The sequence below is a fragment of the Ornithorhynchus anatinus genome, chromosome 6 (assembly GCF_004115215.2).
Source record: "Ornithorhynchus anatinus isolate Pmale09 chromosome 6, mOrnAna1.pri.v4, whole genome shotgun sequence".
NCBI lineage: Eukaryota > Metazoa > Chordata > Mammalia > Monotremata > Ornithorhynchidae > Ornithorhynchus > Ornithorhynchus anatinus.
The window spans coordinates 47,914,563-47,929,433 of NC_041733.1; the positions used below are offsets into that span (position 1 = coordinate 47,914,563).

Genomic DNA, 14,871 nt, shown 5'->3' on the forward strand with positions numbered 1-14,871 from the left:
CCAGAGTGGGAGATGGTTTTTTCTTCCCCCAATCTGATGATCTGTATCTACCCCACGCTTGGAACAGTGCTTGGCACAGTGTCAGAGCTTCCACCATTTCCCACGCTCCTTCTCACTGTCTAGGAAGTAGGTGGTCCGTGTCACAAATGGCAGCCAAGGAGCCGGAGGGCGTAAGGGGCCTCTATATCAGATTTCCTGAATGGGAAGGCGAGCCCACCCCAGGGAGGGGACGGTCAAAACGATCCGCCATCATGGCCTCGTGTGCCTGAATGGGGTGAGGTGGTAGAGTTGGTGACTCGTGCCGGCTGGGCGCCGCGTTGGCGTCAGAAATTCTCATGTAACTAAGGGCCGCGTTGGTGACGGTGGGTCCGTGGATGCTGAGGTACCTATGGGCTGTGTTTGCCTCCGGAGGTGGGCCGTGTTTGTGAGGAGGTGTGTACCAGAGACGCTGACATCCCCAGGGGCCGTTTTTGTGAAGGGGTGGGTTGTGGGGACGCTGACATCCCTACAAGCCGTGTTCGTGTCTGGGGACGGGCCGTGTTTGTGAGGGGGTGGGTCCCTGTGACGGTGATATCCCTAGGGGCCATGTTTGTGAGGGGGAGAGTCATGGGGACGCTGAGGTAAACTATGGACTGTGTTTGTGTCCGGGGACAGGCCGTGACTGCGAGGTGGTGGGTCCCTGCAGGCCGTATTTGTGACTGGGGACGGGTCATGTTGGTGACAGCGACCGTCCTAGGGGTCACGTCTCTGAGGGCGTGGGTGCTGGGGACCCTGAGGTAAACTATGGGCTGTGTTTGCCTCCAGGGATGGGCCGTGTTTGTGCAAGGGTGGATCCCGGGTTCGCCGACATCCCCACGGACCGGGTTCGTGAATGGGGACGGGCCGTATCTGTGAGGGGTGGGTCGCCGCGGGCCGTGTCGGAGCCCGGAGATGGGCCGTGTTTGTGAGGGGGTGGGTCGGGGGGCCTCTGATGTCCCTACAGGCCCGTGTCCGGGGATGGGCCGCGTCTCTGTGAGGATGGGTGACCTACCGGTCCAAAATTCCTTGGGCGGCCAAGGCGTGGCGGGGCTCCAGGGGCCTCCCGTTGACGGAGAACTCCATGATGCAGCCCACGAAGTCGTGGCTCTCCACCTGTCCTCGTCGCTGCAGAATCGGTTCTATCGACTTGATCCCTCCGACGGTCACCCTGTTGGACTGCACGTCCAGGGTCCTACGTGAGAAATGCCAGATGGAGAGATTCTGAGAGACTGAGAAGCAGCGGGGCCTGGCGGGTAGAGCCCGGGCCTGGGATTCAGAAGGACCTGCGTTCTAATCCCAGCTCTGCCACTCGTCGGCTGAGCGACTTGGGGCAATTTCGTTCGTTCATTCCTTCAGGCGTATTTATTGAGAGCATACTGTGTGCAGAGCACTGTACTAAGCACTTGGAAAGTACAATCTGGAAGACTGTGAGCCCCGTGAGGGATAGAGGCTGTGTCCGACCCAATTTGATTGTATCTACCCCAGTGCTTAGTACAGTGCCTGGCACATAGTGAGCACTTAACCAATATCACAATTACTATTATTATTATCACTATAAATCCCTTGATTGTCTTACATCCATGCCGGAGCTTAGCACAGTGCTTGGCACATAGAAAGAGCTTCATAAATCCCTTGATCCTCTTCTCTGCCAGTCCTTACCACAGTGCTTGGCACACAGTAAGCCCTTCAGAAATACCAAGCTTGTTTTTAATCACATGAACTTACCAGTCCGTGGCTTCGGCAACATTGCTGACAGCACAGTAGCCTTCTTCTTCACCCTCTGAACAGGAGTCCACGGTCAAAGACGCAGCCTGCAAATCAAGATCAAGAAATATATTAATGTGTAATAATAATAATTGTGGTATTTGTTAAGCCCTTATTATGTGCCAGACACTGAGCTAAGCGCTGGGGTAGACACAAGCAAATCAGGTTGGACACGGTCCCTGTCTCACGTAGGGCTCACGTGTCTGATGCTGGGTAGTGATTAGCGAGCAAGAGAAGGGCAGAAGAAAGCATTGTACGACACGGCCTTTTGATCCACCATTTTCTATTTTTTATGGTATTTGTTAAGCGCTCACTATATGCCAGGCGCTATACTAAGCACCGGGGTAGATGCAGAGTAATCAGGTTAGATACACAGTCCATGTCCCCCGTGGGGCTGTTCATCTCCATTTTACAACTGAGGGAACTGAGGTCGAGAGAAGGGAAGTGACTTGTCCAAGGTCACACAGCAGACAAACGGCGGAGCCGGGATTCGACCCGAGATCTCCCGGCTCCCAGGCCCAACCTGCTTCCACTAGGTCAAGCGGCTTCTCTTAGCCATTTAATAATGATGGTATTTGTTAAGCCTTTACTATGTGTCAAGCACTGTTCTAAACGTTGAACACATTTAACACGACTACCTTAACGTGCATTTTCTGCCCGACGGGATTTTTCATTCCCCTTTATTTGATTTTCAAAATGAAAGCAACGATCCCTAACCACCCCTGAGTGTCTTTGGAGACTTTAAACACATTCTGCCTTGGAAGAAGAAAGAGGAGGGTTCATTTCAGTCATGGCCGGTATTTCTCAGAGTTCTGAAACAGCGGTCGGACAAGAAAAGCCCCCAAGCTCTGCCTTCCCGATTAATGGAATTCTCCCCGATCTATTCTTTCTTTTCGACGTTGGAAAAGTGGAACGGGTGGGCTTCGTCCAACAAAAGGGGCATTTGAGACGATATTTTATTTGGACCGAAGTTCACACGATTCATTTTGAGAAGTTACTCAAATGTTCCCCCGGTCTTCCGCGAGCAATTCTAAAGTTACTCCTTCGAGCGAAGAGATTTTCCTATCCCATCTCTGTAGTGGCTCAAGCCTGACAAATTAATGGTTTTACCAGTTTCCAATAAAACTCCAGTTCCCGCAAGGAAATGACAGATTCGAATTCCTCCAGGAGGGTGATTTTTTCATATACCTTTGGATCTGAGGGGAGGGACTTAACTCCCTCAAGAGTGAAGCAGCTCGGCCGGACGGAAGGAGCCCCCGGGAACCCGGGAGTCAGACGACCTGGGTTCTAATCACGGCTCCGCCACGTGCCTGCCGGGTGACCTTGGGCAAGTCACTTCACTTCTACGAGCCTCGTCCCTCGTCTGTAAAATGGGGATTCATTCAATCTCTGTTCTCCTTCCTACTTAGACTTGAGCCCCAGGTCGGGTTGGGACTGTGTGCAAACTGACACACAGTTTTGATCTTGTTTTTGGCCCGTAACAAATACCACGATTTTATTTATTAAGAGGGCTCCCAGGTCTCAAAGGCGCCATTCTTCCACATTCTGTCTTGGCACACGGCTGATGGGGAAAGAAGTCCGTTAACTCTTGAAAAACGATGATCCTCCCATTGATTGCTCCTCTGCAGAGGTTCAGTTCTCCAGATACGTATCAACCGGTACCAGTTACAAATCCCTCTCGACTGTAAGCTCCTTGCGGCCAGGGAACGTGTCTACCGGCTCTGTTCTTTTGTCCTCCCCCAAGCTCTTAGCCTAATGCTCTGCACATAGTAAGTGCTCAATAAATATCACGATTGATTGATCGATTAGCTTTCATTCTCCCTGAATTGCTATCATTCCTAAATTACTCTGAGCGAGTCTCATTTTCCATCTTCCACTCCCAGTGGGGTGCCCGTCCCAAAGTTTTGCATTAGTCTCAGTTGTCTGCTTTGGGTATATACAGAACGGAGAAATGAAAAATTCTGCTTTTCCAATTTTCTCTCCATTTTCATGAAAGAGAAGAGGTTTTGGCCCCACACCACTAAACAAAATTCAACTCTCAAAATGACTCACTGTTTCTCTTCAAGTTTTGTTTTCCCTCCGTGAAAAAAAAACACATCTGGATTTTAATTTAATTTCTGCTAATCGTTATTTTTTTCCCTTCTTCCTTTTTCATATTGGGTTGGAAGAATTAAACTTACTGTGGCTCTAAAGAATGCAAAGTTCGGTCCTTCTGAGTTCCTGACACAACAGTCAGAGCCCACAACTGGATTTGGAAAACCAAAGAGCCCGGGCCTGGGAGTCACAGGACCTGAGTCCTCATCCTGACTCCGCCACTTACCTGCTGTGTGACCTTGGGCAAGTCGCTTCACTTCTCTGGTGCCTCGGTTTCCTCACCTATAAGAACGGGGTCCCCCTCCAACTTTGGCCGTGAGCTCAGGTTAGGGCAGGGACTGTGTCCGATCTGATGATCTTATACCGATCCCAGAAAGGATCGCAGTGTTCGTTTGATGTTTTATCGTACTCTCCCGAGCACTTAGTAGAGTGCTTTGCATAGAGTAAGCGCTCAGTAAATACTACTGAATGAATGAACCATTGGGTGCAGAGTAAATGTTTAATACTTATCTTGCCAGTTTCCTGCCTTTAAAACCTTCCTAATAATAATACTAATTATTATTGTGGTATTTGTTAAGCACTTAGTATGTGCCCGGCTCTGTACTAGATGGCAGGGGAGAATGCAAGCAAATGAGGCTGGACCCAGTTCCCGATCCACGAGGGTATCACAGTCTTAATCCCCATTTGACAGATGAGATAACTGAGGCCCAGAGAAATGAAGTAACTAGCAGAGCCAGGATTAGAACCCATGACCTTCTTTCACTCATTCATTCAGTAGTGTTTACTGAGTGCTCACTATGTGAAGAGCACTATACTGAGCTCTTGGAATGTACAATTCTGCGTCTTTTGACCCTTCTGAGTCCCAGGGTCGCGTTGCCCCTCCGAAAACACATCTAAAATCCTCCTGAAATCACATCTCTTCCGAGAAACCTTCCCTGACCCAATCCTCATTTCCGTGTAATGATAATAATAATGTTGGTATTTGTTAAGCGCTTCCTATGTGCAGAGCCCTGTTCTAAGCGCTGGGTAGATACAGGGTGATCAGGTTGTCCCACGTGAAGCTCACGGTTTTAATCCCCATTTTACAGATGAGGGAACTGAGGCACAGAGAAGTGAAGTGACTCGCCCACAGTCACACAGCTGACAAGTGGCAGAGCCGGGATTCGAACCCATGTCCTCTGACTCCCAAGCCCTGGCTCTTTCCACTGAGCCACGCTGCTTAAGACTTTGATACTCATCCCAGCTCGGGTACAGTGAATTCTCAGCGGCAGGACCGCCTCCCCAGCTCGCCTTTGCATTCAATCACTCGATCGCGTTTAGCGAGCGCTCTCTGTGTGCAGAGCACTGTACTAAGCGCTCGGGGGACTCGGGTACGGTGAATTCTCAGCGGCGGGACCGCCTCCCCGGCTCGCCTTTGCATTCGATCACTCGATCGCATTTAGCGAGCGCTCTCTGTGTGCAGAGCACTGGATTAAGCGCTCGGGAGACTCGGGTTCGGTGAATTCTCCGCGGCAGGACGACCGCCTCCCCAACTCGCCTATTCGTTCCCTCATTCGATCGTATTTAGCGAGCGCTCTCTGTGTGCAGAGCACTGTACTAAGCGCTCGGGGGACTCGGCTACGGTGAATTCTCAGCGGCAGGACGACCGCCTCCCGAACCCGCCCGTCCCTTCGCCCGTTGGACGGGATCTGTCGAGCGGTCGCTGGGAGCAGAGCACCGTCCTAAGCACTCGGGAGAGTCGGATACGGTGAATTCTGAGCGGCGGCGGGGCCGTCTCCCGTCACCCCCCCCGGGGGACTCACCGTTCCGGCCCGGCGGGCGACGACGGTGTGGAAGAGTCCGTCGGACACCTTCTTGGTGGTGGTCAGCCGGTTGGTGCCCCCGCCCAGGTTGTAAGAAAAGCGCAGCCGCTCCTCGGCGATCTCCAGCGCCAGGAAGTCGGCCCGCTCTCCGCTGCGGTTGTCGTGGTTGTAGAGCAGCAGAGCGTGGCTCTGGATGGTGGCGAACTTGACGTAGATGTAGTTGTTGTTGGGGTCCAGGCTGGGGAACTCCATGAAGGACAGCTCCTCGAACCCGTAGCTGGTCAACTCGCAGTGTTTGCCGAAGACACCTGGAGCGGGAAAACGCGGGAGGGAGCGGTTACCGTCCGGGAGCCGCGAGCCGCGAAGGACGACGCATGCGACCTTCTAGATGGGCGGGGAGTCAGGAGGTCATGGGTTCCGATCGCGGCCCCGCCACTTTTCCGCTGGGTGGCCTTGGGCGATCCACTCCACGTCTCTGTGCCTCCGTTACCTCATCTGGGAAACGGGGATTGAGACCGTGAGCCCCACCTGAGACAGGGTGGAAAGAGCCCGGGCTTGGGAGTCAGAGGTCATGGGTTCGAATCCCAGCTCCGCCACTTGTCAGCTGGGTGACCGTGGGCAAGTCACTTCACTTCTCTGGGCCTCAGTTACCTCATCTGTCAAATGGGGATTAAGACTGTGAGCCTCACGTGGGGCAACCCGACCGCCATGTATCCTCCCCGGCGCTTGGAACGGTGCTCTGCACATAGTAAGCGCTTAACACATACCAACGTTGTTATCATTATCATCAACTAACCCGAATTCCTTTACCCCACCCCAGCGCTCTTTCCACTCGGCCATGCTGCTTAAACTGCTTGAGAAGCAGTGTGGCTCAGTGGAAAGAGCACAGGCTTGGGAGTCAGAGGTCGCGGGTTCGAATCCCCGCTCCACCGCTTGTCAGCTGTGTGACTTGGGGCAAGTCACTTAACTTCTCTGAACCTCAGTGACCTCCTCTGGAAAATGGGGATGAAGACCGTGAGCCCCACGTGGGACAACCTGATCACCTTGTATCCCCCAGCGCTTAGAACAGTGCTTTGCACATAGTAAACGCTTAACCAATGTCATCATTTGTTTTTTAAACGCTCGTCATCATGGGATCCCTGAGGCCGTAAGCTCCTTGTGGGTAGGAATTGCGTATGCCGACTCGACTGCGTTGTTCTCTCTCTAGGACTTAGTTCAGTGCTCTCCAAGCCGTAGACCGGAAGCTTCTTGAGGGCAGAGATCATGTATAGTAACACTTTTCCTCTCTCAAGTGCTCAGGACAGTGCTCCGCACGGAGACCGCAGTCTCCCCGAGGACGGGGTTCATGCCTATTAATTCCGTTCGACTCTTCCAAGCCTTTAATAGAGTGCTCGCCTCCTAGCAAGAACTCGATAAATCCCGTTCGCCTCCTGAATGATTACCGAGAGCTCCGGTTCTCGGAGATCAGAGAGAGTCGTCTCTTGAACGAAAGCACTTACCTTAAAGAATTTTTTTTTTAAATCCCCAATAGCCCCGCCCACTTTAAACCGAACCCTTTTTTCTTTTTCACCTGCAGAAAGAGAACGTCTTTTTGGCCAACTTCCTGTCAAATCAGAGAATTTAATTTCCTTTAGAGAACTCAAAGCAGAACTGGAAAACCCACAAACCATTTTCCAGTGGCCGTCCCAGAGAAAGAGTGTAAAAGCCCTTTCGACATTTCCCAAACTGTCGACGGTTTCAAAGTTGAATCGTTTTTATCGACGGGTCACTCGTGTGGATTTGCTCTCGAAGGGTAGGAAACCGCGGACTTCTCCTGAGCGTTCGACGTTTCTGTCGGTCAGTCGGGTTCATCTGAAACCTTCTCGCCGACTTTTTATTTTCGGGAAGACATTCGGTCAAAATACTTTTCCCACAAATATTACTAGACTACGTCAAATCATTTGGAATAGAGTGCAACCCGTATCGTATGATTCTTATTACGCTTAGAAGGGTTCTTTTCCCTTGAATTTGGCTCTAGGCTTCTGCCAGCACTTGAACTGGAGACCCAAAGAAGGTAAAAGCTTAATATGTCTTGTCTAAGTGTGGTTTCGCTATTTCTTCAAAATTGGTTCCAGCCAACTGATCTTCAGGGCCAATATCCAGCAACGAGTTAATAGGGGTTGGGAACACATTTCTTTGGGAATGTCAATGAAATGGATGAACTGTTTTCCTAAATTATTAAACCCATGAAAGCGGGGAGAGAATGAGCGCGCAATCATGAAAAAGGCCTAGACGAACAACCCAGTGACCTTGCAAATCCAGAAAGCGTGAGGGGAGGAAAAAGAAGAGCAGGGTGGCTCAGAGGAAAGAGCCCGGCCTTGGGAGTCAGAGGTCATGAGTTCGTATCCAGTTCTCCCACTTGTCAGCTCTGTGACTTTGGGCAAGTCACTTAACTTCTCTGTGCCTCACTGACCTCATCTGTAAAATGGGGATGAAGACCGTGAGGGCCACGGGTGGGACAACCTGATCACCTTGTATCCTCCCCTGCGCTTAGAACACTGCTTTGCACATAATAAGCACTTCAGTGCCATCATTATTATTATTATCATCATCAAGAGCAGTGTGGCCTGGTGGATAGAGCACAGGCCTGGGAGTCAGAAGGATGTGGGTTCTAATCTCGCCTCCGCCACCTCTCTGCTTTTTGAATGTGGGCAAGTCACTTCACTTCCCTGGGGCTCATCTATAAAATGGAGATTAAGCCTGGGAGCCCCACGTGGGGCAGGGAACTGGGTCCAGCCTAATTACTCTGTATCTACCCCAGGGCTTAGAACAGTGTAAGACCATAGTTCTCACTCATGGTTCAGAGTTAGAACATAGTAAGCGCTCAGCAAGTACCCTAACATAAATGTGTAAACTTTCTTCTTCTGGTGTTGATGAAGCATTTACTATGTGTCGGCCCGGGTCGATAAAAGATAGTGTGGACGGACACGGTCCCTGCCCCACACAGGGCTCACAGACTAAGAGGGAGGGAGGGCAGGGGTTTTATCATCATTTTACCAGTGAGGAAACTGAGGCCCAGAGTGGTGAAGTGACTTCTCCAGGGTCACCCAGCAAGCCAGGGACAGAACTACCTCTCTGCCCAGATTGTCTTCTCCATCGGAGTTGTATATTTCTTCAGATCTAGCATCTGTTTTTGTGTCTGACTCCAATCAATCAGTGGTATTTATCAAGTGCTTATTTTGTGCAGAGCACTGTACTAAGCCCTTGGGAGAGTACAGCAGAGTAGGTAGGCAGGACCCATGCTGTGACGCAGTTGAGGGTAAGGATCACGTCTGCTGACGCTACTGAACTCAGTCCTGGGCTCTTTGATCAGTAGACTGTCAGTTCCTTGAGAGCAGGGATCGTGTCTCCTAACTCTATTGTCCTCTCCCAAGTGCTCAGTACAGTGCTCTGCACTCAGTAGGTGCTCAGTAAGTATTGTTGTTTTTGGTTTAGTTTTGCTTTGGTACTTGTTAGGCAGTGTCCTAAGCACTGGGGTAGATACGGTCTCATCCAGTTGGACACAGGCCCTGTCCCACATGGGGCTCGGACTCATTCACTCAATCGTATTTATTGAGCGCTCACTCTGTAGAGAGCACTGTACTAAGCGTTTGGAAAGCACAATTCAGCAGTAGAGACAATCCCTGCCCACATCAGGCTTACAGTCTAGAAGGGAAGGAACTAAGGCCCAGAGAAGCGAAGTGACCTGCCCAAGGCCACCCGGCAGACGAGCGACGGAACCGGGATTAGAACCCGGGTCCTTCTGACTCCCGGACTCACTAGGCCGCGCTGCTTCTCAGCTAATACTTTCATTGACTGATGGTTATTGCTCGTACCGAGGCGTGAGGATTGAGACGAGGGGATATTTTGACATTCGCCTGTGGACTAGGCTCTCCGCTCGTTGTGGGCGGGGCGTGTGTCTATTTCTGGTTATAATGTCCTCTCCCAGGCGCTCAGTACAGTGCTCTGCACACAGTAAGCGCTCAGTAAACACGATCGAATTGAATGAATGCCGGGGGAAATGGCTGGTGTTGAGTCCTACTCACCAAAGGGACAAAGGCAGTGATAGGTCTCCACATGGCTTTGACACGTGGCATCATTGAAGCATGGATTGCCCTCGCAGTGGTTGATGGGCGATTCACATGTTTTGCCTGAAAGTCACCGAAGAGATCGATCGATCATTAATCATACTGTAATTAGTCACTCATTAATCGTGCAGTTAATCGTATTGATTGAGCACTTACCGTGTGCCTCATAAATACCAGAAGAAGGTTTATTTTGTTAATTTATTATGTTGATTTTGTTAAATTTTGTTCAGATAACGTTTATTTTGTTAAGCACTTTTGGTGATATTTAAGTGCGTACTAAGTGCCAGCCACTGTACTGAGCGCTAGGGGAGAAGCCAGCTACCTAAATTGGACACAGTCCCTGTCCCCCGTGGGGTTTACAGCCTTAATCCCCATTTTACAGATGAGGTACAGCTTAGTACAGCACCTGGCACATAGTAAGGGCTTAAAAGCAGCGTGGCTCAGTGGAAAAATCCTGAGCTTGGGAGTCAGAGGTCATGGGTTCGAATCCCGGCTCTGCCGCTTGTCAGCTGTGTGACTGTGGGCAAGTCACTTCACTTCTCTGTGCCTCAGTGACCTCATCTGTAAAATGGGGATGAAGACTGTGAGCCTCACGTGGGACAACCTGATTCCCCTCTGTCTACCCCGGCGCTTAGAACAGTGCTCTGCACATAGTAAGCGCTTAACAAATACCAACATTATTATTATTATCATTGTTAAAAAAATCAAAATTATTTGCAAGGTAACTGAGGCTCAGAGACATATTAAGTGACTTGCCCAAGGTCACGCAGCAGATGAGTGTTGGGACCGGAATTAGAACCCAGGCCTTCTGACTCCCAGACCTGGGCTCTATCCATTAAGCCACGCTGCAGAACAGTATAACAGGGTAGATAGACTTGTTCTTTGACCACAGCGAGTTGACAGTCTAGAGGGGGAGATGGACGTCAATAGAAATAAATAAATGACAGATACGGATGGTGAGTGCCAGGGGGCCGAGGGAGGGGTGAAGGGAGCAAATAGGGACGATGCCAAAGGGAGTCGGACTAGAGGCAGGGAGGGTTTATTCAGGAGGGGCTTCTTGGAGGAGACGGACCTTCAGTAAGGCTTTGAAGGCGGGGAGAGTCACCTTCTGTCGGACATGAGGAGGGCGTTCCAGGCCAGAGACGGGACGTGGGCAAGAAGTTGGTGAGATAGATGAGCTCGAAGTACAGAGAATAGGGTGGTATTAGAGGAGCAAAGAGCGGGGGCTCTCCTACTCCAACGCAACCCGCACACTTCTCTCCTTTAATGTCGACCTTCTCGCTGTCCCTCCGTCTCATCTATCTCGCCGCCCACCCCTTGGCCACTCCCATGGCCCTCCCCCTTCGGATCCGACAGACAGTGACTCTCCCCACCTTCGAAGTCTTATTGAAGACACGACTCCTCCAAGAGGGCTTCCCTCACTAAACCCTCATTTCCTCTTCTCACACTCCCTTCCGCACCGCCCCGGCCCTTGGATTTGTTCTCTTTATTCACCCCTCCCTCCACCCCGCTTATGTTGATGTCCATCTCCCCCTCTAGTCTAGTCAGTCGTATTTATTTAGCGATTACTGTGCGCAGAGCATTGTACTGAGCACTTGAGAGCAAAAGATAGAGCAATGAACAGACACATTTCCTGCCCACAACGAGCTTACAGTCTAGGGCTTATAGTGTACCCTCAGCTCATTGCAGACGGGGAATGTGTCCACGAATTAATGAAATGTACATCGCCTTGTTTCTATTTATTTGCTATTGTTTTAATGAGACGTTCATCCCCTCGATTCTGTTTATTGCCATTGTTCTCGTCTGTCCGTCTCCCCCGATTAGACCGTAAGCCCGTCAAAGGGCAGGGACTGTCTCTATCTGTTACCGATTTGACCATTCCAAGCGCTTAGTACAGTGCCCTGCACATAGTAAACGCTCAATAAGTACTATTGAATGAATGAATGAATGAATGTATTGTCCTCCTCCAAGAGCTTAGTACAGCGCTCTGCACCCAGTCAGCGCTCAATAAATACTATGGATTGATGGATTGATTTGGGCTCCCGTACTAAGTAGGAGGGAGAACTGGGCTTGAATCCCCATTTTACAGAGGAGGGAGCTGAGAGAAGTGAAGCGACTTGCCCAAGGTCGCACACCTCAGGCAAGCAGCAGAGCTGGGATTAGAACCCAGGTCCTCCGACTCCCAGGCCCGGGTTCTCTCCGGTATCTGTAATTTATTGATTTCTCTTAATGTCTGTCTCCCTCTCGAGATCATAAGCTTACCGTGGGCAGGGAATGTGTCTGTTTATTGTTGTATAGTCCTCTCCCAGGCGCTTAGTACAGTGCTCTGCACACACTAAGTACTCAATAAATAGGATCGACTCAGTGACTGACTCCATTAGGAGTGAAACGTCCCGCTGAAAGCTGAGAATGCCCATTTCCTCTGACGAGATGGAGGTCAGCAACGCGAACTCCAAATCAATTTCAGAAATCATTAAGCGCTTACTTGAGCGGCAGTTGGCGAGATGCCGCTCCGACTTTAATTAAACGTGTTAGTTTCCGGAGATTGGAAACGGCCGATCTCTGCAGGCAGTTTTCTCGCAGGTTCTCACCGTTTAGAGATTAATAGCATATGTGTCGGGCTATAACGGTCGATGAATTAGAAAGGCAATCTGCTTAGGTAAATGATGCCGCGTGGCCTAGCGGAAAGAGCCCGGACCCGGGAGTCAGAGGACCTGGGTTCTTGCGGCCTTTTTAATGGTATTTGTTAAGCTCTTACTACGTGCCAGGCACTGTACTAAGCGCTGAGGTAGATGAAAGAAAATCAGGTCCCACGAGGGGCTCCCAATCTTATTCCCCCTTTTACAGATGAAGTAATTGAGGCAGAGGGAAGTGACTTGCCCAAGGTCACAAGCAGACAAGAGGCAGAGGTGGGATTGGAACCCAGATCCTTCTGACTTCCAGGACCTTACTCTAACCGCTAGGCCATGCTGCTTCACGCTTGCCTCCTGTGTGACCTGGAGCAAGTCGCTTCACTTCTCTGTGCCTCCGTTTCCTCAGCTGTAAAATGGGGAGTCGATCCGACCCCCTCCTACTTAGACCGTGAGCCTCACGGGGGAAGGGGCTGTGTCCAACTTGATGATCTTGTATCTACCCCAGTGTTTCTAACAGTGCTCAGCACATAGTCCGCACTTAACAAATGCCGTAAAAAAAAAAAAATCGGTGTAAATTCAGGAAGTCGGTGTAAATTCAGCCGGGATCCTCACCACCATCTCCACGACGTCAACGGGCACTTGTCCCTTCTGTGGTCTTTCCCTAAGCTCTTGGTCCAGAGAGGTGCGCTCAGGACATAGCACTGCTACTGGACACACGGCACGGCCCCGCCCCGCCCCAGGGCTCGGATTGGCCAATGCCATCCTTTTTCGGAATGTTTGCTCCGCCTCGAGGGGTCCGGTTGGAGGGGATGAAAGAGGGATCAGCAGCGTGGCCTAGTGAAAAGAGCACGAGCTAGGCGGTCAAATACCCTAGCTTCTAATTCTGGCTCCGCCGCTTGTCTGCTGTGTGACCTCGGGCAAGTCATTTTAGAGAAGCAGCGTGGCTCAGTGGAAAGAGCCGGGCTTGGGAGTCAGAGGTCATGGGTTCGGATCCCGGCTCTGCCACTTGTCAGCTGTGTGACTGTGGGCGAGTCACTTCCCTTCTCTGTACCTCAGTTCCCTCATCTGTAAAATGGGGATGAAGACTGTGACCCTCATGTGGGACAGCCTGAGGACCCCGTACCTCAACACTTAGAACAGTGTTCTGCACATAGTAAGCTCTTAGCAAATACCAACATTATTATTATTATTTCCCTTTTCTGGGCCTCAGTTGCCTCATCTGGAAAATGGGAATGAAAACTGTGAGCCCCATGTGGGACAGGAACTGTGTCCAACCTGAATAGTTTGTACATTATCAAAGGCCCATCTCCTCCCAGAGGTCTTCCCCGACGAAGCTCCCATTTCCTCTTCTCCCACTCCCTTCTGTGTCGCCCTTGCACTTAGATTTTAGAGAAGCAGCGTGGCTCAGTGGAAAGAGTCCAGGCTTGGGAGTCAGAGTTCATGGGTACGAATTCCGGCTCGGCCACTTGTCAGCTGGGTGACTGTGGGCGAGTCCCTTCACTTCTCTGTGCCTCAGTTCCCTCATCTGTAAAATGGGGATGAAGACTGTGAGCCTCATGTGGGACAACCTCAATACCCTGTATCTACCCCAGAGCTTAGAACGGTGCTCTGCACATAGTAAGCGCTTAACAGATACCAACATCATTATCATTAGGTTGGCACCCAATTGCAGAGAAACCGCAGAAGGGGAAAGGAGGAGCCGTTTTGCTGTTGCCGATACGTCGGACGAGATCAGATACATTATGGACAGCGTTAATAACTAGAAGGAGTGGCATTCTGGGAAATTAACTCGTGGACACACAACTCAATAAAAATGTGCATCCAAACAGGAATTCAAATGTTATCATTACAATTATGCGGTAAATTGAATGTCGGAAAATCGAGCGGGTCAAACCGGCCCAAGATTGTTTGTTTCCCACGAGGACCTGCTCGACTTCAAACCCGATATTCTGAATTTGGAATATGAAACACCTTAATGACTCTGCACTCGTCTGCCATAATGAGAGATGGGAAAACAGGAAACGAAGAGTTCACGGGGAGGGTGTACAAATGGCTGGGAGTCTACGAGGAAATGATTCTTTTCCAGAGAAAACCTGATCATCATTAATGGGTGTAATTAAAACGGATTGTTCAGACCTTAATGAGACTACTCTGAGGTAATCCGTCTTTATGAGCTGGGATGGGTGTGTAATGTGAAAGGCAGCTGACAGAATACAAGTAAATCAAATAGCTCCTTGCTGGCAGGAAACGTATCCACTGACTCTACTGCACTTTCCCAAGCGCTTAGTACAGTGCTTTACACACAGTAGGAGCTTAATAAATATGGCTGAAGGATTTAGAAGTCTACATTCTCCATCTCGGGCAAACCAAAGATGGCTTTTGCGTTGAACTAAAGATCGGATGTATCTATAATTACGTATTCTAAATGATTCATTTATATAAATGTCTGTTTCC

General features: G+C 50.3%; 1 protein-coding gene across 1 annotated transcript in view; it reads right to left on the reverse strand.

Annotated features, from left to right (window-relative positions):
• FAT4 (FAT atypical cadherin 4) overlaps positions 1–14,871 on the reverse strand; it is a 139,618-nt gene that overhangs the window by 15,043 nt on the left and 109,704 nt on the right. The window contains 4 exon segments of the mRNA XM_029067234.1: positions 1,031–1,210; positions 1,744–1,829; positions 5,679–5,986; positions 9,743–9,847. Of these exon segments, the coding sequence (XP_028923067.1) occupies positions 1,031–1,210; positions 1,744–1,829; positions 5,679–5,986; positions 9,743–9,847 (679 nt within the window).